This window comes from Microcebus murinus, chromosome 10 (genome assembly GCF_040939455.1).
Source record: "Microcebus murinus isolate Inina chromosome 10, M.murinus_Inina_mat1.0, whole genome shotgun sequence".
Classification (NCBI taxonomy): Eukaryota; Metazoa; Chordata; class Mammalia; order Primates; family Cheirogaleidae; genus Microcebus; species Microcebus murinus.
The window spans coordinates 66,892,560-66,918,313 of record NC_134113.1 but is presented as its reverse complement, the minus strand read 5'-3'; the positions used below and the strand labels follow the sequence as shown (position 1 = coordinate 66,918,313).

The 25,754-nt window shown below is 37.5% G+C and overlaps 1 protein-coding gene across 2 annotated transcripts in view; it reads right to left on the bottom strand.

Annotated features, from left to right (window-relative positions):
• SRGAP1 (SLIT-ROBO Rho GTPase activating protein 1) overlaps positions 1 to 25,754 on the bottom strand; it is a 269,594-nt gene that overhangs the window by 36,722 nt on the left and 207,118 nt on the right. The window contains exons 9-15 of one of the 2 annotated variants that reach the window (XM_012782378.3): positions 21,301 to 21,498; positions 20,762 to 20,846; positions 14,445 to 14,472; positions 10,794 to 10,896; positions 7,080 to 7,140; positions 6,848 to 6,925; positions 4,650 to 4,784 (exon numbers count right to left, since the gene is read on the bottom strand). In XM_012782378.3, coding sequence (XP_012637832.2) covers positions 4,650 to 4,784; positions 6,848 to 6,925; positions 7,080 to 7,140; positions 10,794 to 10,896; positions 14,445 to 14,472; positions 20,762 to 20,846; positions 21,301 to 21,498 — 688 coding nt within the window. Of the gene's footprint in view, positions 1 to 4,649; positions 4,785 to 6,847; positions 6,926 to 7,079; positions 7,141 to 10,252; positions 10,287 to 10,793; positions 10,897 to 14,444; positions 14,473 to 20,761; positions 20,847 to 21,300; positions 21,499 to 25,754 lie in introns of both variants that reach the window. The other variant, XM_012782379.3, reaches the window with a different exon arrangement.

Below are 25,754 nucleotides of genomic sequence, written 5' to 3'. Positions count from 1 at the left end.
AATGCCCACGCAAAAAAAAAAACTTTCCCCAAACAATCCAAAAATAGGTAAGCAAAAAGTAGTGGGGACTCCAGAGACTTACATGAATTCTTAGAACAGATGAAGAGAGAAGATTTTTCTACATGAAATAACTGTCACATGAAATTAATTTAATAGAGAAAAACCCAATTATGGCAATGTTACAAGATGACTAGGGTAAAAACAATCTATCACTCAGATCTTTATTTCCCCTAAAATTTCTGAACGTTTATCATGTATTAACTCATATTGCATTTACTTGTAAATATCTTTTCTTTCCTGCTATATTTTATGCCTCTTAAATGCAAGAATCAAGTCTTTGAATCCCCAGAAAGTTTTGCACATTACAGGCAATTAATCAACTTGGTTCAAATCATCAAAAGTTTGTAATGATGTATTATGCCATTCTCAAAGAATTTTCTGAAAATCTAGGAAAAATGCAGCTACATCATGGTCACGTTGGTAAAAGAAAATGCTTGCCTAGAGATAAATCAATAATATTCAGGAATCCTCTCTTTTTTAAGAGGTTAGATACTAGAGGAAAAGGGTTTGTTACGTAAAGGGGTGGTTAGTGCCAATCGTGTTCTTGAAAAACCTCCCATTCTGCAAAACTATGCACTAAAAATAACAAGACTTATGGGGGAAAATAGAGTTGGGGCAGACTGCTCAACATTTATGAAACTTTGTAACTAGAGCACTAACAAAAAACATTAACAATCCTATACAAAATACTAGCACAATTAAATCTGTACTGGCATGTATACCTAGCATCTTTTGCAGCCTTAAACCCTCACTTAAACCTCACTTTGAAGGATGGACTCAAGCTCTATCCAGGATAATATAAGTGGTACTGGTTCACCACTGTTTTTTGTAGTTGAGTAATATTCCACGGTAAACATATACCACATTTGATTAATCCAATCATGTATTGATGGGCACTTGGGTTGTTTCCAGGGCTCCTGCTTCTTTAAGATGTAGGTGCTAGGGGGCATTCATTTCCAATAGAGATCATTTTCATCAAAATTAATCCAAGATTATTAATCCATTGATTTTCATCAATCTATTATTTTAATACAGAGGTAAGTGTTTTTGCGGCTTCTTCATTTGCACTTGAGCACTGCAGGTGTCACTTGCATGAAAGAAAGATACTTTTGTGGATGTTCTGGTTTTTTTTTTTCCCTTACAGTTTACATATTTGGTAAACCTGACTCTAATTGTGAGAAATCTTGACCTCTATTGTTACAAAGCATTTAATGTTCTGGGAAAAATCATGTTGGAACCAATATAACTTCGGGTTACACTAATATTTCTAAATGCATGTGAAATAATTATGTCAAAGAAACTCATGTTTAGCAGAACAGACAAAATTAGTAAGTAACCCAGGTATTGGCACGTGTGACCTGAGTTTATAGTAGGGGCAGTTGTAATCGTAGCAATGATGGCAGCTACCAACACTTCTTGAGGCTTACTGTGTGCCAGGCATTATGTTAAACCCCTTATATGGATTATCTCTTTATACTTCACACATGCAAGTAGGTGAAGAAATGGCTATTTAATAAGATTAAGTAGTAATCTCTCAAGTTTACAAAGTTGGTAAGCGGTGAAGCTAGGATTTGAACCTAGATCTTTCTGACTCTATGGCCTCAGTCATTAATAACCACAATGAAATAATATTTTCTATCCAATGGAAGTGTGAAACGATTCTATAATGGTAACTGACAGGGTGACTCAAGGCTCTTTATCCAACTGGTACATATAAATGTTAAAGTAGGTATGATGTATGGACCTAGAAAACCGCTAAGCATTGTAGAGTGCTTATTATTTTTCCAGACTTCAGCTTTCTGGCTAGGATATGAGGGAAATCTTTGCACATGGCCAAAGAAGAATTCCAGAAGTGAGACACTTCCTTTTCAGTTCTTTCCAGCTGGGTCACAGGTTCGCTGTGATGACTCAGGCTATGCGAGGGCCTTGGAATGGTCATGCAGGCATACTTCTAAATTCCACACGGGACATCTGACTGGGGCGTGCGGGGGGGGGGGGGGGGGGGAGGATTATGACTAGGGAATTCATACCCAACTACAGCCAGGACTTTAGGTGTGGATGCCAACAAAAGAACTTGTGGTGAAATCTTGACTCTTCCTTTCATTTAGATTCAATTTAACTTGCTCTGTGCCTGGAATTAACTATGCCGAGTGTTAAGGCTACAAAACCGAATAATCCATCAAGACCTCACAGTCCCGTGGAGCTAACTGCAGGCCTTTCATGGAGCATACTCTGTGCCAGGCAATCTTCTTGGCACTTCACATGTATTAACTCATGTAATTCGCACAACCCTATAATGTACGGACTAATGTTCTCTCTATTTTATAGATGAGGAAACCGAAGTGCAGAGAGCTTAAGAAACTCACCTAAGGTCACACACCTGATAACGTATCAGTACACCCAGCAGAATATTATTAATAGTAGAGGAGAAAGTGATTAATCCTGGGGAGGACAGGGTTCTGGGAGGAGTGCCAGTTCAGCAAAGCCTTCCTAGCAGATGTCGAATGGCTATCAGGGACAGCAGGGGGAACAGCACAGGCAAAGGCACGGAGGTGGGACATGGCCCAGCTTGTGTACAGTCTGCTACTGTGAAATAGACGGTAGACAGGATAAGGTCACAGGAGATGACTGCACAGCAGTAGGAAGAGAACACATATAGGAAAAGTTCGATTCTATGAATTGGCTGTACCGAGGAGTTTGTTTTTATGTGGGAAATATTGAAATAGGTTTTAAAGATGGGAGAAAGCATGTAAACGAATTTTCTTTTTTGGATCTAGCTGCTGTGTGGAGCATGAAATGATGAAAGGCTCAGGTTTGGAGGTGGGGGGGGGCAAGGTTGGGGAAGGAAGGCAAAACCTAGAAGTAGAGACCATGTAAGACACTGTAACAATAGCCCCAATGAGAAACCAAGGTGACGGGGAAGGAGGGATGATGAGTAGTGAGATTCTTTGTGGCCAAGTCAATAGGACTCATTGATTCAGGTAGGGGACAAGGGGCTGGGGGGAGGTTTCTTCATCATGAGTAGAGATTTTATATTATACCACAGACCCTAAGGAGATCTGACAACTAAATGTAGTGTGGTATTCAGGCACACATAAAGGACATGAGGGAAAAAATAAGGAGATCTGAATAAATGATGGACTTCAGTCAATAATAATGTATCAATATTGGCTCATTAATTGTTACAAATGCACCACACTGATGTAAGATGTTCTTAATATGGGAAATTGGGGGATGGGGTAGACTTTGTGTACTATCTATGCACTTTATCTACGGGTATAAAACTATTCTCAAAAATAAAGTTGGCCAGCGTGGTGGCTCACGTCTGTAATCTTAGCACTTTGGGAGGCTGAGGTGGGCATATCTCTTGAGGCCAGGAGTTTAAGACCAGCCTGGACAACATAGCAAGACCCTATCTCTACAAAAACAAAAAAATTAGCCAGGCATGGTGGTACATGCCTGGTGTCACAGCTACTCAGGAGGCTGAGATGAGAGGATCACTTGAGCGTAGGAGTTTAAGGTTGCAGTGAGCTATGATTGTGCCACTGTACTCTAGCCTAGACTACAGAGCAAAACCCTGTCTCTAAATAAATAAATAAACAATTATAGTTGGGGACTTTCACACTATTCTCTCTAAAATTGATAGCACTATACAGAAAAACAACAAGAATACAGAAGAATTAAACACCATCAACCAAGAGTATTTAATCAATATCTGTAGACAACCCCACATAACAATAGCAGAATATACATTCTTTTCAAGCACCCACAGATCATATACCAAGATCATATACCATATCTTTGGTCATAAAACAAACCTGAACAATTAAATAATTGGAAAAAAATGAGTAAAAATTGATCCTTATGAAGCTATGTGATTGAAGTCAGCTCTAGGCTCTTGCCTGGGAACTTGGACTTAAAAGGGGACTGCATTTTAGATGCATGATTGTGGTTAATAACTAATGCTTGGTACCATTATCTTCACCTTCCTTTGTATAGTGTCAAAAACCCCCACTGAAGGAAACAGCAACGCTTTACTTTGCTGATGATTATTGGTTTCATAATATATCACACACAATCCCCAATCCCAGAGCAGCTATGCCTATTCGCTTGGGATGCCCACTGACAGATAATCACCACCTGGTGTTCCTGCCCCGTAATAATGTTCTTTTATCTCACTCTACCTTACTCCTTGAAATAACATCCAAAGATAGATAAATTACTCCACTCCTAAAACTGGTTGAGAGGACCAAGAACCAAAAGCCAAGAAAAGGTTACAGTTTCCCAGCTTACACTTTTGTCCTCTCCCTTAAGGCGGTTGGCACCTGCCTTTCTGCTTTATTCCAGCCCTAAGTGGGAAGCTCCTGGCTCCTGGAGCCTAGAGCATGTTCAGGAGTAAAGCCGACTCAGCTACGGGCGCAGCCACAGCTGGGCGGATGACTCGAGCTGGTTCCAGAAAGAAAACAAATGGTCTCAGAAATTTGGTGGTGATGAGGTAACCGTGGGGTGCGGGGGTGCGAATGCCTTTTCCAGGAAGTTGGTTAGTGAAACAATTCTGGTGGGAAAAGACTTAAAAAAAATCCACTTACTGATACAAGAAATCAGATCATTAAATCTTTCCTTAGGAAAGAGGGGGTTTTCCAGCCCACGGAAATAGAGCTTTAGAACGCCAGCAACTGAGTTAATGTCATGGTTACTCTGGTCATCGGCCAAAGGATTTTCACCTAAACAAACAAACAAAAAATTAGTTACATGTATAGTGCTTCTCTTCTATCCTCTGAGCAAAAATATGTTTCTATACACACACTCATGGCTATATATTCATGTATCTTTTAATTATGCTTTATGAAAAATTATATGGTACTAAAATTAAAATAATTGGTTTAGATATCCCACCCCATGATTAACCTAAAAATAGCTGGCTAAAATAGTTTTTTTTTATCTTATGCTACCAAATAATCCCTTACAAGTTACCCAAATCTTAAAATAAAATATTGTGGGATTTATAATTTTACCCAACTTTTTTTTTTAAGCTGAAATCTGTAATCTTAGTTTGACATGAATTCAAAAATTACATTCTGTGTTTCTTATCCTGCTGGGGAAAAGACACACTATAAGTCTGTCTGGCTATGCTACATGGGTCAGCAAAATTTATCATAAATTTCATAGGCTCCACCTAATTATGAACACCTATAATTAAATAAGTAGGTGTTTCCCAAAGTGGCATGGTGGTACATTTGAAAGCCTTTTTGAGCAGTGGGAGACTCTGAAATCAGATGGAGGAATTTGAAAATGTACCCTTTGTGTTACCCAGGAGTTTGTATATAAAGTAGAAATTTTAAAAATATGTCACAAACATAAAATTATATTGTTGTTTATGGCAGGCAGTTTTAAACTGGTAACTAGTCTGACTGGTCCACTTCCCCGAGAATTAAATTGAGATGAAATCCATAAGAAATTCAATATAATATGCAGCCTTAAATCAAACTCCATTTTTTATTCACAGGTCTATTCTTCCCTTCTGAAGTTCACAAAAAGTTACAATGCACTTTAACATATCTTTATTGCCTCGTGGGGCAATTTATTTTCAGGGACCTATTGTTCATTTTTCTCTGCTCCTAGGGCAGGAAATCACTGAACATGAATTTACTAGAGGTTTTTTTTTTTTTTTTTTGCCCACTGTGAGAACCTCACCCAAACAGATCACAAAAAAATAAATACCAGGGGAATCTCCAGGGAAAAATAATAGCACATTTTGCCTGTGGTGTCTGGCACAGGAACCTGATACTTTACCACCCTGCAACTTATCACCCTGACTCTGGTCAATGTGACAGACTTGGCACACGTGGCTACTGGTGGGAGCCTGCTCTGCTCTACACATCATATCCTTCGCAGAACTTGGAGGAGGAAAATATAATGTGGCCCCAAGTTCACCTCTTCAACCAAGACTTCACATTTTAAAGGGCTCTATGCCAAGTCTGGGCCAGGGGAAATGGGACAGAGACAGACAGAGAAGGTGGTAGCTCTGAATCCATGTAAGAATCACTCTGCTTTCTCACCTTGACCTCTAAGCAGAGGAAGGAAGATACAGATGCATCCAGAAGTAGGTGCAGTATAAACCATCACAACTGGAGAGCATTAATAGCTAATAGCTACCATTAAAGAGTCAGGCATTTTCACGGTCCTCACAACACTCCTGCAATTTTGCAGATGAGGAAACCGAGGCCAAACAGGAATTGAGTTACTTTACCCAAATTACACAATTAGTAAATCAGAGTTTGATTCGATTCTAGGTCTGCCTGATGCTAAAGCCTGTGGTTTTACTACACATAATGTACTAGTTAACAGTTTAGTAAAATGTATTTGATGGCCAATATGGGTAAGAGTCAGGCACCAACTAGGGTCGCAGGGAAGGAGGCTGGGGATGGTAATAAGAAGGAAAGAGCTGTTCCCAGCTGCCTCCCACATGGGCTCTCTAGGCCCATGGCTGTCCTTGCCCCCTTTTAGGACCCCAGCAGGCACCCCCTTTGATACCCGTGCCGCAGATTATCAACGTCAGTTTCAAACCAGGACACAAAGCTCATACGCTTTCATACCGTTAATAGCAAAGACTTATGATTTTGGCCTCACCTCTCAGCTGTTCTGAATAGATTCTTACCTTAGCATCCAAAGTGAAGTAAATGCAAAGAGAAAGGTTTTGAGGATATGCAGAAAGAGGGCCACTTCGGTCTACAGGACATGATGACTTTTTAACATGGTTTGCTTATAGGTATAGACATGCAATTACCTCTCTCAAATGAATTTTTAATGTCATTGACTTCCACCTGGGAACCAGACACTCTGAAAATCCCCTGATGCTGAAGACCTAAAGAGGATAGAAGAGACAGAGGATGAAAAATCCCATCACACCCTCCAGGCCCCCCTTTTCTCAGAAATTAAATGTTAAGCAGAAAGATACGTTTTCTGAAACACCTCTAGTGATTATTTTTTCAGTAGGAACTCTGTAGTTCATGGCTTACCATAAAGATTGATGAACCGAATACAGCTTTCCACAATGAGGGGGATGACCTGCCCTGAGTCCTGGGTAAAGAGATGGAAACCAGTTAACCTCAAAGAAGGGGTATAAATGCTACATAATAATAAAGATCACAGTTTGCCAGTAATTAAAGACTGATTTTTACTCTTTTAGATGATCATTTCCAAATCTACCCCCTCTAAAATCTTCCATAAGGCAAAAAAAAAAAAAAAAAAAAAAAAAGTGAAAGAATTTATATTTCAACAAAGGTATATTTCAGTTCTGGAGCAAACCAATAAAATACATTTAAGGCAATCCTGTTTCAACTTACTCTGCTGTGCTTAGAGATGTGAAATAGTCATCCATCTTTTTAACTTGTATTTAGGCTCGCATGCCAAAATGAATAACTAATTTTTTGAAAGCTTATTTATAAAAGTGTTCAATCTTGGATGAACTTAAAAGGCAATCCCTGTATTATAATCATAGCATCTTAGGGTTGATTGGTTGTACTTGTCACTAAAGACAACCTTTCAGCCATCTCACGATCCTCTCTACAATATCCCTGTGAGTCTATCACCTAGGTGGCGACAGTCTATACCTATCCATGTCTGTAGAGGCATGATATGAGAATTGTTTCACAGGTAATTAAAACATGTCATGTATTTAGTTTGCATCAGAACTTACTCATCCTTATAGACTTTTCATTGTTATTTGTTCATGTTTTAAGGAAAAAGAAAAAGGTTGCACAAATGTACATCCCATTAGATCTCGTTTTCTTAGGAAGGAACATTTTCTGGCCTTCCTCCCCTACATCTTGTAAAATAGTCACTGTCCTCTGCAGAACAAATGTAAATTCTGGCAATGCTTTCAAACGTGTATAGGATGACAAATGAGATGAAGGAGCTGCTGAGGTCACAGATAAATATGTATCAATGCCATGCACTCTATGGAGTTAAAGAAGGTTACTGACTATGGAATTATTTTTCATGTACTTTTAAGACTCTGCTCTATCAGGTATTAGATCTTTAAAGAAAACCACGTGGTTTCAAAATGGTTAGCTGACATCAGGCATCAATTCATGAGGAATTTTATTCTGAAACACAAGAACTTGGTTGTCTTAATGTATGAGAACAATTCAGAACTCACTAACCTTTCCAATTAAGCAGCGGGGGAAGGATTGGGAATATGCAGTTCAGCAATTTAAACTCCTTACTATTCCTAGAATGGGTAATACACTTCTTAAGGAATAGCTTCATTTTAGCTTTTAAGACAATCTAATCAGTGTATAAACCGGTTAATGGCTCAATTACTTTTGGAGCTTGTATTAAGTTTCTCTAATTAGTTAATTTGTTTTAGGAGCATAAATTTTATTAATTTCTTAAAGAAGAGTCTTAAGAATAAAAACACATTTTAGTGTGGATGAGTTGGCTCAAGAACAGCCATGTAATTACATCAAAACTTATTGACTATGTGAGAGGATTTTTCTTTAAGATACAAGTGTGTTTTAAGGGAAGAAAACTTTATAGGAACAAATCATGTAACACTGTAATCTAAAAGAGCAAACAAATATTTAGATGTAAGTGATAAAAGAAGAATATTAGTTTACATCTCTGCTGAACTTAGTATTAAAACAAAAAGAGAAACAAAGAATACAAGGTTATTAAAAGGAAAATGTTTGCACTAAGAAAGTTCTAAATAAAAATGTCTTAGGCTTTCCTATTATTTAAAAAATATTTGTGTCTTTACATTTACTTAGTTAACTGCACATCTTTTAGCTATTATCAGCATTTTACTCAGATAAAGTGAATTTTGCAATCAAAAAGTTAACAAGGGTGTGTGTTTTAATTTAATTTCATGGATGCCAGATATCTGGGTAGAAAATATTTCACAAGAAGTGAAACAAAGGGCTGCGCTCTACCATTCAAAACAATCCCTTTGTGTCTTAGTTTCTGTGTGGGGAAAAAAGGGAAAATGGTTTTGCTCTTGTCTCAGTGACACTGTGGTCAAGCACTTTTCACAAGTGTAAAGAAAGCCCTCCGTGCTACTGCTATTATCAAAGATCCTTCACCGTACCAGCTGGGATGGTGCAGAGCTCGTATAAGTGAATTTCCCATGATAACTGGTTTATTTCTTCTTTAGTACCTCAATTTGGTTTCTTTTAACTGCTCTTAATGAAAAAAATTAAAAAAACATAATATATGCTTTCCTATCATCTTAAGCAGTCATTCTTGTCGTGCATTATCAAATATAACAGAATCTTACATCTGCTTTTTGGAGTTTTTTTATGTTCTCTTTTTCTGCCATGCTATCAGCTGCACATCTCAATGCTTTCATTTTATCGTTCCTCTCTCTCCATCTAATTTGTCCTTGCCTATAAGCCATGTGCTGGGAAACTACATAATCAGATTTCACAATAATTTTATATTAAATTAGAGTCAATAAGGCTCTTCTGGGTTTAAGGCTTAAGGCAGTGGATTTGTTATGGCTATTTAGGTTGTCCAGTGGCTTTGCACTTGATTCCAGGGTTAGGGCTCATTTTTAAGGCTGCCAGAGTTTTCTAATCTATCTGTCTATGTATGTATGTATCTATCTGTCCATATACATGCCACATGCACACACACGCACACATACTTATTTTTAAATTATTAGTGCACACATTCAATAAACATCTGTCTTTAAAGAAAGTAAGGCATCTGTAATATATATCATTACGGGAGGTTATTAATGACATGGTTTCCCACAAAAATTGAGTCTTCAGAAACACTGCAGCCCATGTCATAAAATGTGCTACAAAGAAGAAAGAAAGCCCTTTTCTTTTTTGTAAAATTGACACCAGAGTCCATCATCCAGTATGAAATGTGTATTGGGTATTTAACATTGACTTTCCTTAATAAAAGCCCTTGATCAAATTTGATGTATTTGCCAAACACACAATGTAAAAACTACAAATTTAATCTATTTTTCCTAGGGAAGACTATTCCTTTTAAATTAGCACTTGATTTCTGTAGTTTCTTTCTAGGTAAACCCTATTTATACGCCTGTTTAATTTCCAACCGCAAACATTTTTCTTTTAAAGACCTTAAAAATCTAATGAAAGCCAAGCATGAGCTGAGCATGACTTGAAAATGATGCCAACAGTGAAAGAGGCTGTGCCCTCACGTCCCTCTAGCACTATACCTGATGTCTCGTGTGCGAATTCCTTCGTCCTCGGCTAGAAGCATTATCAGAAATATAGGAAGAAAAAGAAGACAGAGAGTAAACACAGCAGAGGTACAAGATATAGACTACAGGGTCTTACAATTTATCCAATATAATGAATTCCTCAAGTCATGGGAAATAAAAACTCTTGCTGTGCTTCAAAGCTAGCCTAATGAATGGAATTTAAAATATTTTGTGCCATCTCATTTGCACGAGTAATAACAAACCATTTTATCAGGTTGCTCTTTTCCTTTTTGTACAAATTATGGCTTTAAAAAAAATAAAGAGGGCTTTCTCTTTTGCCCACATAATAACACCCACATTTATTCCCTCTTCTGAAGGCACTCAAATCCAAATATTGTTTCCTCTCTGACTTCAGGAAATATTATATTGATTTTCTGGGAAAGCAAAGAGCCCCAGGACAGACTTGGACATAATGACCTGCCTCCTTTTATGAGAGGCTGAGACCATTATAGTGAGAAGCGTGGAGATCAGCCACCCAGATGGCTGGTGCCAGTACCTTGACGAATGTTTCCAAATCCCCATTAAACAACTTAGCATTATACTGTGAGCGGGGTCTGGACTTCCTGTGTTTCTGGGGCTTAGGGGGAACATTTGGAGGCCTAAGGGAAGGGAATATAATTACTGAGCATGGCAGAAATCAAACAATAAATGAAACACCCATAGGTCACATCAAAATTACAAAACACGGGAATTTTAGATATCCCCACCCCTGCCCATGGGGAAAAACAGTCCCTCCCCTTTCCCATTTATTTACTTTTACTTATGCATCGAAAAACACAAAGCTCTTTACTCACACTGCTGTTTTTCTGTATGTTATAGCTGACGTTTGTTTGTTTGCTGGTTTGTTTAAAAATGATAAGCATTACCAAATGGAATTGTGAGCAATTTGGCCAAATGTTACAAAGTAGGGTTTCTTGTTACTTGGTTTAGGAGTCCTTCAGTAAGACATTACCAGTGATAAAAACAAGGGCTCTGACAGATCCCCAAATGAGAAATTAAATATAATATTTTTAGTTGTCCTGTAATTCTTCAATGCAGGTAATATCATATCCATTCAATACCTCTCAGGTATTAGTGAGATTTTATTTTATTCAAAAGTAACTATTAATGGGTCACAAATGAAAAAAATAAAATTTTGGTTTCAATGTTGTTTCTGATGGGCGGGGTACTGGCTCACATGAATTATTTTTTCTTTGGAACAGACTATCCCACCACCCAAATATTTGTAGAGCAAGACGCAGTCGTCTGTGCTGTTCTGGACTCTTCGTCTCCAGTGTGTCTGTTTGCTTTGGTGGACAAGCCCACCTATCTGCCATATCTAGTGCACCATGCACTGTATTCAGAAACTCTGCATCACCTTGGACTGTAATTGCAGAGAAGGAACCTCTTCCGCTCTTTCCCCTGTAGCGGAAAGAGGGCCAGGATTGCCTGACTTAACTTCTCCAACTATGCTGAATGGGATACGTGGAAGGGGAGCCCTGAGACCTCTCTCTGGAGGTTCCAATTTAAATTCTTTCTAAGTGCAAGGCCTATGTGGGGATACACACCACACCTGGGGATTATGTGAAACACTTCCATTAAGCCGCAAACTCTCTAGGAAAAATTACCTTCTTAGTTTATTCAGTTCAAGTTCAGAAAGTCCAGTTTAGAAACAAAATCCCAAGAATTTATGTGGAAGCCAGACTAACTTCATACAATATGACCACGGCAATCAAGAGATGGGGGGAACAAACCCACAGATACCGCCTCCCACAGCTAAATCTGAAGAATCTCCCAGCAGATGGGCTCATATGACTAATGGGGCGTATAGCAAGCAGCACCTGAAGTCCCACGGTGCTTGAGAAGTTAAAAGGAGCCTCTGAAAGTATCTAGAAGCAAATATGGAAACTTCTACCAGGCAGCAAGCACCTCATGTCCTGCCACAGCTGAAGTTTCTGAAATCTCTTTCATACACCAAATTCTGTGCCATTCATGGAGGAAGGAATCTGGCAGGTGTAAAAAAACAAAGCAACTAACCACCAAAGAGTTCAATCATGTGTGCTTGATTCCATCCACTCCTTTCATTATTTTGTGAGTGTTTTAAAAATGTGGATTTTATTTTTATTCAGGTATGGTCAGGCTAACAGATCAGGAGACAACTGCTGTTGAAAAGATGGTGTTTTACTCATAATTCCCGGGGAGGCCGCAGGGGGTGGTCGGGACACAGAGGGAGCAAGGGGAAAATGTGGCCAAGCAGAGCCAGGGGAAGCAGGGCAGGGAGGTGTAGAATTGGCTAGTTTGGACAATGTTGGTGGTCTCTGGGGCACGGTGATTATCTCTGGAACCTGGCCCTGGGGTAGTTAGGGAAGGGGAACAGTGGCCCCGAGTGTGTGAACCTGATAAAGCAGGTGGTTGGGGGGCTGGGCTCTGGATCAGGTGGCTTCATACAAAAGGCACACTTGCAAGCCCGTCCTTACTACCTCTAGGAATTGGCTACTCTCTGGATGGGCCATCCTTCCGGTCCACTAGGTCCCACGACATCAAAGCATTAACTACAGAAACTGGAAAACGTGGATATTACAACAAGGTCCAACGGAGCTTCACATGTGGTAACATCTGGTGCACAGAGGAAGCTAAGGGGATCAGAATTTTTTTTGTCACTGATTCGTGGGTAAGCCAATCTTGTAGCTGGAGCCAACGCCTCCAGTGGCATCGAATAATTGTCCCTGCGTGACGGGCAGATGCAGGGTCACCCCTGGCTGGGGCTAATAATGGAGGGACATCTTTTGAGTCTTCTACCAGAGGCCTGAAAATTGCCCCCCTCAAAGGTTCTAAAGCATGAGTTAATGTGAACAAACTAAAGTTGTGAGAGGAATTTGGAATTAAAATGAACTGCCTGTGTGGTTATCAAAGTGATTTCTGCGGCAGAGGTGGGTTATTAGGCAGACTGGTGAGTGGATGATTCTGGCACCGCTATGCCCACGTCAAGCGAACAGCGCCAGGGCCATCCGACATTCCAGTTGTGTGACTCAGTCTGGTTCTGTGCCTACCACGATGCAACTTCTGATAATTTGGTTTTCTGTACAGAAAGCCCACATGAGAGGAAGTACCGGTCAGGTTGATGTGAATATCTGGTGTATCTGGCAATTACAGTTCTCATTGCAAATTCATATATTTGCATTTTTTTTAAATCTTTTTTTTTGAAGTGCCTTACATTAATTATAATTTGGAAATAATAGGTAAAATAAGAGAGAGTGCAAAGAGATACTATATATTTGAAAAAAAAAATCAGTATTTTTTCTTTTGTTAAGTTCAGAATAGTCAGTGGCTGGATCTTTCTAGTTGGTTCACCAAGGAGTAAAGAGGGGCTTCCTTATGGAGAAACTGCCCGCCAGTAACATTATATAGAACCTCGAAAATCAATTTGCCAATTATGGCAACAGGCACACCAGCATTCTAAATGCCTCCTACCTCAAAGAGAACTCAACTTCAAAAGTGCAAAATCTTACTATGTTAATTAGAATAATTTCTGGCTGTTGCACAAATGGTGACATAGAAAAATAAAAGTTGCTACAAACGGGCTCCCCAATCCAAATTAGAATCTGTTCCAAAATGACTTTTCTTTCTTAGCAGTAGCTTCGAAATCCTTCCATGAATGAAGAAAGTATAATATGGGTATAGGTATTAAAAGTTAAATTTTTAAAGTGAACCAAAAAGGGCAAGACAGAGAGCTAAAAACAACAATATTCAATAAAGCTCTCATTTTTAATATGACTTAAGGGAAAGTAGGAGCAGAAAGTAATCATACTTTCTACTTACAAATGTAGTAGCTATAGACATTATATTGTTTTTAAATTAAACTATCAAATAAAAAGTCTTGTTATACTATTTCTAAAAACTTAAAAGCATTTTGGATGAGCTGAACCAAGCCTGTCTCTGCTTATTAAAGAGCTTTACAATTCCATTGGGAAACCCTGAGCAAGGCCAGAGCATATCTAGTCTTGTGAGAACCTCAAACATTTCATGTTGCTATGCTTTCTCAAGCCAAAACTGTCTTGCAAGTTCATTAACAAAATGTGTTCATTCTTGCAGCATTGAAATAGTCACTTCTTATTAAAGAGAAAAGAAAGCAAGATACACTATAAGTTATAATAAAGAACTTTCATACCTTGTAGTCATATATTCAGCTCTATGACCTGTAGGAAAAAAGAATTAAAATAAGAATATTGAATGGAATCCAGTGGAATGTATTTGGTAATCTTTTGTATCATCTTTCCCTTATTTTAAGATGCTGAGTTTATAATAAGTTGCACATTTTTGGTAGAAAACATGAGGATAGCATATGAATATAGATAAATAATTCAAAGTAAATATTTCATAAAATCTTTACATAAAATTTAGTAAATTCTGTAGAGAAACATGTTAAACTTAGCAATCTGAGGTAAAGATTTTTGTTTTTTAAACAAACAAGAAATAGCTACTTGATCCTAACTGTAAGTTCAAAGATGAAATGCAAATAAAACATATCCAAGGTTTGTATGATAGTTATTCCTTCTGTTTTGATTGATACTTGTAGGGGGAGAAGAGGAGGGTCAAACAGAGTTGGGAGAACTCAATATCCCTTAGACTAAATTGATATTCTTTCTGCAATGGGAAGTCAGGGGACTGGAGAGCAGTTGCATTATGTAATCAGAAATGACATTTGCAGTTTTTAAAGTACAAGGACATTAAATTATACTACATTCCACCAACTTGTAAGCTAAAAGTCTTTCAGAGTTCTCTGTCCATTAAGACATGAGCTGCTTCTTAGAACATTTGGGCTTCTTGACTTGTTTCACATATAATAACACGTCTGAATTTTTGTGGTGATCCCACAACGTGCACTCATTTCAAGTGTGGGTGTTTCCATGGTTGCTGTCTGCTCTCTCTTATGTTTAAGGTGGAGCAGTGGGAAGGGGTGTGGGAGAGTTGAGCCATTCAGCTGGCTTGTTTGCAAAATGGTGATATGGTCCTGAAATAGCTTGAAAATATAGCTGGCAGGGAAGGTTCATGTGGTAACACAAACAGGTGAGCCCAGCCCATCCTATCTTAGTGCAGTGATTCAGACTTACAGGGCAAAGCAAATGTAACAATGGGGAAGAGAGCTACTAGCTAGGGATGGTGAATCAACGCTCCCAGGCTGCAACAGAGCCTTTTACTCTATTATCTGCTCTTGAATAACAAATTACATAAAGGATTTGATTACTATCTATTGATTAAACAGGGGAAACAGTTAATATCAGAGGATACCTTTCTCAACACAGGGGCAAGCCACACTAAAAAGTGTTGGCAGAATCAATTCTTGGCCATGACTAGACATGGAGATAAGGGGAAGGGGGGAGATACTGCCACCCCCAGTCCTATCATTTAACCATAAGTTCCTTCCTTTTGCTAGTCTCCTGCTATCTCAGGAGAGAAGAGGAAAAGGGAAGGTGCACATAGATCTCCAGAATAATTGATCGCTATTCACGAAAGGGAGAGAAAGTCTATTGGAAAGTAGAGGGGGTAGACGGTGAGCTGATTATGGTGTGTGGTGTCTTATATAACAGCCTAATAGAAGTGTAAAGCCGAGGTGGCTATACAGGGTAAAGCGCAGAGAGAGAGAGAGACAGCGCAGGAGATAAAGACGTGAGAGTCACTACCATTTAGGTTGAGTTGGGGATAGGAGTTAGCTAAGATCATGAGTCAGTAGCATAAGCAAACGGTTGAGGGTAGAGGAACTATCTGGCTTGGTGCTGTATCGTATTCTGTCACGTTGCGTACTTTATTATAGCATTAAGTATAATTAAGTATGATGTAGTATGTATTAGTAACAACAATAAAAACAGTAATGAAGTCTAATATTTATCAGACACTATTTTAAGCACTTTACATATATTAACTCACAATTTTCACAATAACCTAAAGAAGTAGCTTCTATTATTACTCTTATTTTGCTAAAGAGACTGAGCATATAGAAAAGTGACTTGCCCAAGGTCATGGTCTTAGTATGGGATGGTTCTGGCACCAGGGTTCAGTTTGTGTTTTAATTCCAGTCCTGAGCTCCCAAGTACTACTACACTGTACTACCTTAAAAAAATGTAAGTCTTTTTTTCCTGGCAAATACTCTGAAAGATCTTAGAGGAAAGGTAGTGATTGTAGCTTATAATTCTGTCTGTCCCATATAGCTAAAGCCAAATACAAAATACAGAACATTTTAATAAATTTAATGAATTTAAGAAATATGTAAATTATTAAATTGATAATATCTATGAATTTAATTTGAGTAATACAAGTTAATCATCTTAAAGTGATTCAATAATGATGCTAATGACAATTCCTTATAAATGAAATGCTTTATGACTTTGAAATTTTGCTATTTTTGTTAAAATATCCCAAACAACCATTCCCTAGATTTAGAAAATGACATGTAAAATGCTTAAAATTATTTTGCTCCATCCATTCATGGTTAATAGTATGAGATAAAAAATTAAAAACCTATGAAACATACATTTTGAATAATGAACCAAGAGCAAGCTCTGTTATCATTCATGGCATAACTACACCACCACAGCCATCGTTTTTTCAGCTAATAGTCTTGAGTGTGTCTCAACTGATGAATGAGGTTTTATTTTTTAATCAGTATCATCATTAATAGATCAATAACACACAAACTTAGAAGACTCTCCTTTCTAGAGAAATGTGAAAGCTTCCAGTGGTTTGAGGATTGGATTTCAATCACTTTCTTTGGAAGGCTATTTAATTATTAAAAACAAAAGACAATTCCTCTCCCCTCCACCACCTCTACATACAAGCCATTTGGAAGAAAAAAAAATGACCCAAGATTAACTTACTCTTGGCACAAACACTCGCTTCACCTACTCTTAAATTTCACTTGAAATTATGGAGTGAATTATTTTTCACACCTAAATGCATTTTATCTCCATATAGAAAAAGGGAAAAATCAAAATAAAATCCGTTGGCAATTTGAGATTTAAAAACTCTAGATAAAATATATAAAATGTGCACAGCTCAAACAGGACAGAGACACTCTGGATTTGTTCCCTAATAAATGACGAGGTCTCCTGGTGTTACTTTCTGGCCCTTTTTCTTCCTTAAGAATACCAACTACTGCAGTGCTTTTCTAATAAAACATAATTATTCACAATCAGCTTCTCTTTTGAAAGTATATTTGTACTCCTACTCAAAGACAGAAAATGGATTGTGTGAGGATAACCTATTAGCTTCCTTTGTCAGAAACCTTATGCCCAGGGCAAGAAACAATGGAATATGGAGCTCCAGTTGCTTGTGTCAGATTTTCTAGGTTTAGCAAAATTGCACCGATATTTACACCCCCTTAACTCCAAATACTGCACACAAAGAAGCCAATGAGAACATTAAGGCTCGTTACTGAAAAAGAAAAAAAAAAAAATCTCATTGCCTCAGTTTTATAGATGTGTATCTCATTTACTGTGGTCAATTTAACTTGTTTGATTTAAAAACAAATGACATCACAAAAACATATGATGGTGTTGCTGAGGGATGAAGAAGATGATGATGAATTTGGTCTTAACGACTCATTATGCGTTTCTTTCTATTTCAATAGTTTTCAAAGATTTGGAATTCTGAATTTTGACAGTGCCACTTTAAGAGTCCAATCTAGTTGCTTCACAATGTTGTAAATCAAAGAACTTACTGGGCTACTGGTAGTCTGCCAAAAAGCAAGCAGTGAGGCAGGCCAAACACATGTCTGTAGTTACAGATTCAGCTGTGTACGATCAACTGCTAAATCTCTGGGTTAGGCTCTATTTGTTTTACTATGAAGGCAGTTTTTGCAGCAGTGAGTCCAGTATACTTCAGAGAGGTGATTTCTATATAAAAAGTCAGGACTGTCCCCAAACACACCATTGGATGTTGTACTACTAACCCTATTTAGCCAAATCCGGACTTGGATTCCTTCAGAAAGGCTCCAAGACCATTGGATTACTTCACTGTGGGGCAGGCGCCATTAACTCTCCTGGTCTCCGTTGGTGTAAGCCTATTAACACAAGGAGGGCTTGCATGGAAAGCCCGCAGGCTCACAATGGTTGAGCTAAAAGGTGGGGCATGTCTCCCTTGCTCAGCTTTTCTCTGGGCAAAGCTGCCAGTGTCAAACCCAGGCAGTGACCAGCAACTGGTGTGCTGTCAAGCCTGCATGAGGGACAGGGCTGGGGAGCAGAGAGGTCTGCAACCAGTGGGCAGAAGCTGGTGTGTCTGCTGAAAACCATCCAATTCCTTTTGCAGAATAAACTGAGTCCAGTGAAGGTCTTCCACACTTGAACACAGCTGGTACACAGGAGCCCATTGAAAGAAATTCCAAGACAAAGAAATCCTGGCTTAGAGTTCACAAGGTATAATATCACTTTGTACAGTTTTGTAGCTAAAGACAGAATCTGGCATGTGAATTCAGCAAACCGGCTAAAATATAGCTCTATCCAATAATGGCATGTAAAATAATACTAACCATGGGGCTTTCCCTCTAGGAGACATGAGAGAGTCTATGTTGAATGTGTACCATAAAAGTTTTAGAATGTGGTCCCAAGTGTATTTACACATGTGTCTGCATGCAGTGCCAAGAATGAATTCGCCCACTACTTAATTCTCTCAAACTCACAGTTTCTAAAGTGGTAGCCAGTCTTGTAGGGAAGGACTTTGTGCCTGTCAGCATTAATCCACACTTAGGATAATTTATGCTGGGGGCTGGCAACTGACCTCGAAGGCATCACTTGAAATATCAGGCATTTGTGAAAAATGGGGTGGGGGGAAGACCTTACGCGATACTATGAGGGAAAAAGAAACGGACAGGACACGATTGCTGAAGTAAGGAAACTATTCAAAGATAAAAAGACTTTTTTTTTAAAGATCATACCTACAGACCAAGTTGAAAAAATAGTGCCAGGAACATCCTTATACCCTTCATGTAGATTTTTCAATTGTTAAAATTTGCCAAATTGTTAATTTGCCAAATTGTTAATATTTCTGGCTCTATCTTCTCTTTTTCTCTCTCTCCTTCTCTCTTTCTATATCTTTTTTTCTGAACTATTTGAAAGTAAGTTGCAGACATAATCACACTTCAGCAAGCATTTCTGAAGAATGCTCAAATAAGAATAAAATCATTCTTCTTCATAACCACAATACCATTATCCTAGCTAGGAAAATTAATCTTAATTTAATACTATCATTTAATATATAGTCTATACTTAAACTTTCCCAATTGCTCTTAAAGTGTCTTTCAGAAATTAATCTAATCTAATGTGTGATGGTTCACATATTGTGTTTGTCTATTTTATTTTTTTAAAGACACTTTTTAGTAGTTTAAACATTGCATTTTCTTTTTTTCTGAGTGAAATTGGCCTTTTATCTTGGATTTCGCAGCCCAAGTGTGTAATACTTAGTCTTACTTAGGTCATGGTAACCCTTCTCCAGGTGGTCATTCCCTAAGGATGATCAGTTATTTGGAGGAAACCAGGAGATAAGGTGATGGAAACACTGCTTTATGGGTAAGGAAGGTTCCAGAATGGTAGGAGGCAAGAATTTAGGTCTAAAAATGGCAATCTCTTTTTGATGAGTTACTCGCACAACTCAGTCCTCTCATTGCCACTACCTTCCATAGTCTCTTTCACTTTTTATAACTTCCAGCAGGATCTGGTGTGAATAAAAGATAACTAAAGCTACAGACTAAGTTGAGGCACTTAAGACAGGGACTTTGCTTGCATTTATTTTTTTCCTTGTAAATTTCATGACTATGAAAAGAGAAACAATAACATTTATATGGTTCCCTTTGCCTATAGTCCTTTTCCCCCTCAGTTTCCTCATTTGTAAAAATGGGGAAACTAACAGTGCTCAGTTAAATAAATATGTAACTCAGAACAATACCTGGCACAGAGAAAGCCACAGAGAAATATGTGTTAGCTGTTGTTGTTTGTGTTATTATGATTAGACACAGTAATCTACTTATACTACTATATTATTTCTCAACTACAAGGGATGCCTACTGAAAGAAAAAAAAAATCACCCAAACTGGTTTAGCTGGTTTTTAGAGTCCAAAAAGGCAATAGAAGGAACAATAAATACCAGCCCATTAAAACAAACAAGGGTGGGACCGGAAGTGTGCAGAAAGTAAGGAAGAAGTGACTGAGGGGTCTGCAGGTGCACCTCTTCCAGACTTTCCCTCCTCAGGAACTCTGTGACAGTATTTTAGCCCTCCCTAGATTTCACTATTCTCCCTTAAAGTCAGCACCAAGCTTAAAAAGAAAATAGTTCCAGGGAGAGCTTGATTATTACAGATACAGATAAAACCAACTCTAAACATACATCGTTCTCTGCTTCTTAAGGCACAAACACACAATTCACATGCTTTCTGGAATATATATATATGTGACACGATGCATTACCCAGGTCATCTTCCATCCATTACACATAACTGACCTTCTCCAAGAGTCCTCTGTAGCAAGTCATGTTTGGCTTGAAGTTTTGTAATGAGATTACTGCCTTCGAAATATTCTCTGAGTTTCTGCAAAAGACAAGATGAATTCATAACTTAAAAATTTCTCAACGTCAAGGAACTTGTCACAGGAGATCTAAAAGCCAGCCACTTGTATCTTTTAGATCCTAGAATCTTGCTACTCTAAGTGTGGTGTGCAGACCAGCAGGTCCAGCCGTCTCTGGGGAGCCTAATAGAGGTGCAGACTTTCAGGTCTCTTCCTTCTCAGACCACTTGAAATTAGAACCTGCCTTTCGACAAGCTCTTGTGGTGGCACATATGTACATTAAAGTTTAAAAGTACTGTTTTGGAGCAGTCTTCTAACTCCTAAACTCTCTCCCAGACTAACTGAATCATGAACTCGGAGGGTAGGTCCATAGTTTAACAAAGGACCCAGGTGATTCCGATGCAACTACAGAAGCAGAATTTGGGAACCCGAGACCTAGGCTCTGTCCACAGTGGCTTGGGAAAGCAATGGACGCACCATGAAGTAGAACTGTTCTGTTTCCTGCTGGTTAGCTCTTCTCTTGGCGATGCTGGGCTTACTCAGGTAGGTTTCAGAGACAGTGGACTTCACAGACTCCGTGGAGCGACTATGCTGGAAGCATTCAGAAACATCATAGTCCTCAATGGTGACCATGTCTTGTATTGTCTGCAAGGTGGCTTCAGTTGTTTTCTTAACCTGGGAGCAGAAATACATTTCTTATGTGAGTACATTATTTCATGAATTCCACACCCACACTCAGTGAGAGCCAGAGATGAGAACATAGACGCAGCTCCTGAAAAGTTCAGAGTCTATTAGGGAAGAAAGACAGCTAAACAATATTCCATATTACCAACATAAAGGGATGATCTCTTCAAAATTATCCTATGGAGGGATATCACTTTATATTTGAGTCCTTATAAATCTCATGCATCACCGGGTACTCTCTCAATTACTTTCTTGATTTAAGTACCCTTTTCAATTGGAGTAAAACTATGTACAGAAAAACACACAGATCATAAATATACAGTTGATGAATTAATGCAAGGTGAACACACCTATGAGAGCACCACTCAGATCAAGAAATAGTATGTCACGAGCATCTTCATGCCTCTCCCAATCACCATACATCCCCTATTGTTCCTAAAGGTACACACTACCCTGACTTCTAACATCATATATTAGTTTTTCCCTTTTTTGTAGTTTATATAAATGAAATCCCACAGCATGTATGATTTTGTCTTGCTTCTTTTACTCAGCATTAGTGACATTCATTCATTTCTTGTGAGTACAGTATTTCGTTGCTGAATATTCATTGTAAGAATACAATATAATTCATGCCTTTTACTATTGATAGATGACATATTTTTAGTTTGGGGCTAACATTAACATTATTAACATTAACATTATTTTGAATAATGTTGCTATACACACATTTTTGTCGGGCCATACATACATTAGTATTGCTGCCACAGGGTATGCCAGACTGTTATCCAAAATGATTGTTGTAATTTATATTACCACCAGAAGAGCAGGAGAATCCCTGTTACTCTGCATCTTCATCAACATTTGGTATTGTCAGTGTGTTTAATTTAAATCGTATGGAGGGTGCAGTAGTATCTCACTGTGGTTTTACTATGCATTTTCCTGATAGATGAGCACAGTATCATATGTTTCAGGCAAATGGGATCTCCTTCACTGAGAATGCTTTGTTCAAATCTCTTGCTCAATTTTATACTGGGTAATGAGTCTATTTCTTAATGATATGTAGACATGGAAGTGAGTCTCTTGTTAGTTGTATGTGTTGCAAATATCTTTTCCCACTGTGTGCTGTGGCTTTTCACTCTTTTAAGTCCAGATGAACAGTTTCTAATTTTCATGTAATCAATTTATTAGTTCTTTCCTTTATGATTAGTGCTTTTTGTATCTTATTTAAGAAATATTTTCCTATCTTATGGCCATGAAGATACTGTTCTATGTTATCTTCTAGGACTTTTTTTTATTTATCTAAGGTCATATTCTTCCTTTGCTTATCAAAGTCTAATATAAATTGATAATTTTATCTTTCTCCCTCACAATGTAAAGAATTTAGAACACATTAATTCCATTTATCCCTCCAGATTTATGTTATTTTTGTAATGTGTTATAATAGGAGATATATGTAAATATTTATACATATTTAAATAAAATACAAAATAAATAATAATAAATAATAAATAAAAAAATAAAGGTTACTGTTTTATATAGTCAATATTCATTTAACTTTATTCATATATTTATTATATACCCTATCTCCATTCCTTTTATTTTAAGAGCACCCTTTAGAAATGCTTTTTAGTATGCATCCATTTTTGTTGACTTGAACATGTCTTGTATTTCACCTTCATTTATGAAAGATATTTTTTGTAGTTGGCAGTTATTTTCTCTCTGTATATTAAAGATAATCACTGTACTTTGTTGTAGCTACCATGTTCCTGTTGAGTAAGAAGTTTGTTGTCAGTCTGTTACTACTTTGAAGGAAATCTGCTTGCTTTCTCCAGCTGCTTTTGAAGTTTTCCATTCATCTTTGGATTTCTATGGTTTTACCATAATGTGTCTAGGTAAGGATTTCAAAAATATATTCTGCCTGGAATTTTTCTGACTTCTTGAAGGTGTATGATGTTGTTCATAAGCTCTGATAAGTTTTCAGCCTTTATTTTTTCAATAATTTTTTCTATAATTTTTCTTCTGGGAGTTCAATTAGTATAATTTTCTATAATTTTTTTCTATTTTCTATAATTTTTCTTCTGGGAGTTCAATTAGTGTATTAGACTTCATGGTGTTCTCTACATCTTTTATTCTTCTCTTCTGTATTTTCTATCTTTTGCTTTCCCACAATGCATTTTAATTATTTTATTCTGATTTGTCTTCTATTTTGATGATTCACTCTTCAGCTATGTCTATATTGAAATTAAAACCACCCACCGATTTCTTAATTTTTGTTATTGTATTTCTCAGTTCTAGAATTTCCATGTGGTTCATTTTCAAATCTGTTATTTCACTGCTTATTGCTCCCTGCTGAAATCTAGGCTTGACTTTTATTTCCTTGACATTGTAAATAGCTCTTTTACTTGTGATAATCCCAGTATCTGGAGTTCCTATGGGTGTGTCTCTATTATCTGTTATTTCTTCTGGCTACCACTCATGGGTTTCTTGGCTCCTACTGTGTCTAATTATCTTTTCTGGACATTTTTGTAGAGTTATTTGAGGTCTAAGGTGAAGTTATTTTTTCAAGCTACTAGGGGCATTAGTAGTTCAGAATCACTGGATGTTATTATTGTTCAAAATATCGGTTGTTCTTCTTTTTGGGATTATATGGTTCCCTGTGTCATAGGCTTCAGGCTTGGCTATATACCTTTTCCTGGGCAATGAAAGGTGAAAGCAAGAGTCATTGGATTGACTCAGTCTCTCATCATAGGAAGTGGAAATCTTTTCAATTACTTTTTTTTTTTTTAACTAAAAAATATGGTTTGGGAAAGGAACAATAGCAATCAGTACTAGTTTGGATGCTTTAACAGGTCATATGATAAAAAAAAGGAGGCAAAAAAATTTAATAGACTTAATCATTATTCTAGGGTGTATGCACAATGGAAATGATAGATATTGTTGGAAAAAATCACATTAAAGATCATTAAATAAATACTGTAATTAGGCAAGGATCCATTATCTTGTCTCGCTGCTGCCCAAGACGTGGCTTCTGTCCATGTAAGCAGTGTTCTAGGTTGAGACCAATACAAAATCTAAAGTCCTTGGTCAATAAAACATCACAGATTCCTTCTTCTGTGGCAGAAGTACTAGCTATTGTATCCCAATATGTGTTTGTTAGGACATTTACTCTTGATGATGGAACAGGAGTATTAGAAGCTTATCTCATGGATTATGATAAATTCTTCCAGACTCCAGCATCAGAAATCCTAATCAATGATGACCTTCAGAAAAGTATGGATATGATCATGGGTACGTTTTGTCCTTTAGGAATAAAAATTGATGCGTATCTGTGGTTGGAATACTTCATCAAATTATATAATATCACAAATAGAATGGAGCAGCAAATTTGTTATCAGATTTTTGACATCACAGTTGTGGAAGATCTTATCTAATATTGCCATTCAACTTAGCATATATAAAATACTGTAATATTAGAAAACGTTACTTTTTTGAGATTGTTATAAACATGTAAGAGATTTAACTGCTTTAAAACATACCATTCACATTTTTATTTTAACCACTATTTTAGATTTTTTTGGACAAATACACATTGTGCTATCTTAATGCCTTCTTGTAAGTCCGTTAAATTGTTCCTCTTGCTCAAAATACTCAGCATGATGGCTTCTAGGTACATAAAAGGAAAAGAGACATTGAATAAATAAGGACTATGTTTTTCTTACTCTTGGCCATCCTTTCAGACAAGCTATTTTGTTTCCCTACACTGAAAATCACTTTTTCTCTTGATTTTTCCAAATATCAGCCACTGATTTTTCTGCCATCCAACATCCCTGGTTGGGCTTCTTTTCCTGCCCTGGTTTTTATCAGCAGTGTTATAATGTTAGCCTGGGTATTAAATTAGAAAATGTTCTTACCTTAAATCTCTTGGCTTTTACTGGGTGCAGGTAAATAACAGCTATTGGTTTTTGTTTTGTTTCTGTACAGAGAGATCTGCTTAAACAAGTACTGCTAGGAGTGTTTTTCTAAGTGAGCTGCAGTGTATTAAAAGAGTGATTTGCTTTAAGGAGAAGTGGCAAAATGACTTTGTTTAGATTCTGATATTGATCATTTTAGGATAAATTTATTTTTTCAGACCTGAATTATGTGACTTGATCACTTATTTCTCTTCATGATATTAGAAGTTATTCCATTCCACCTCAACCTAAAAAAGTGGTCAGATTTACTAGGCTAGTGACTTATTTATATTATCC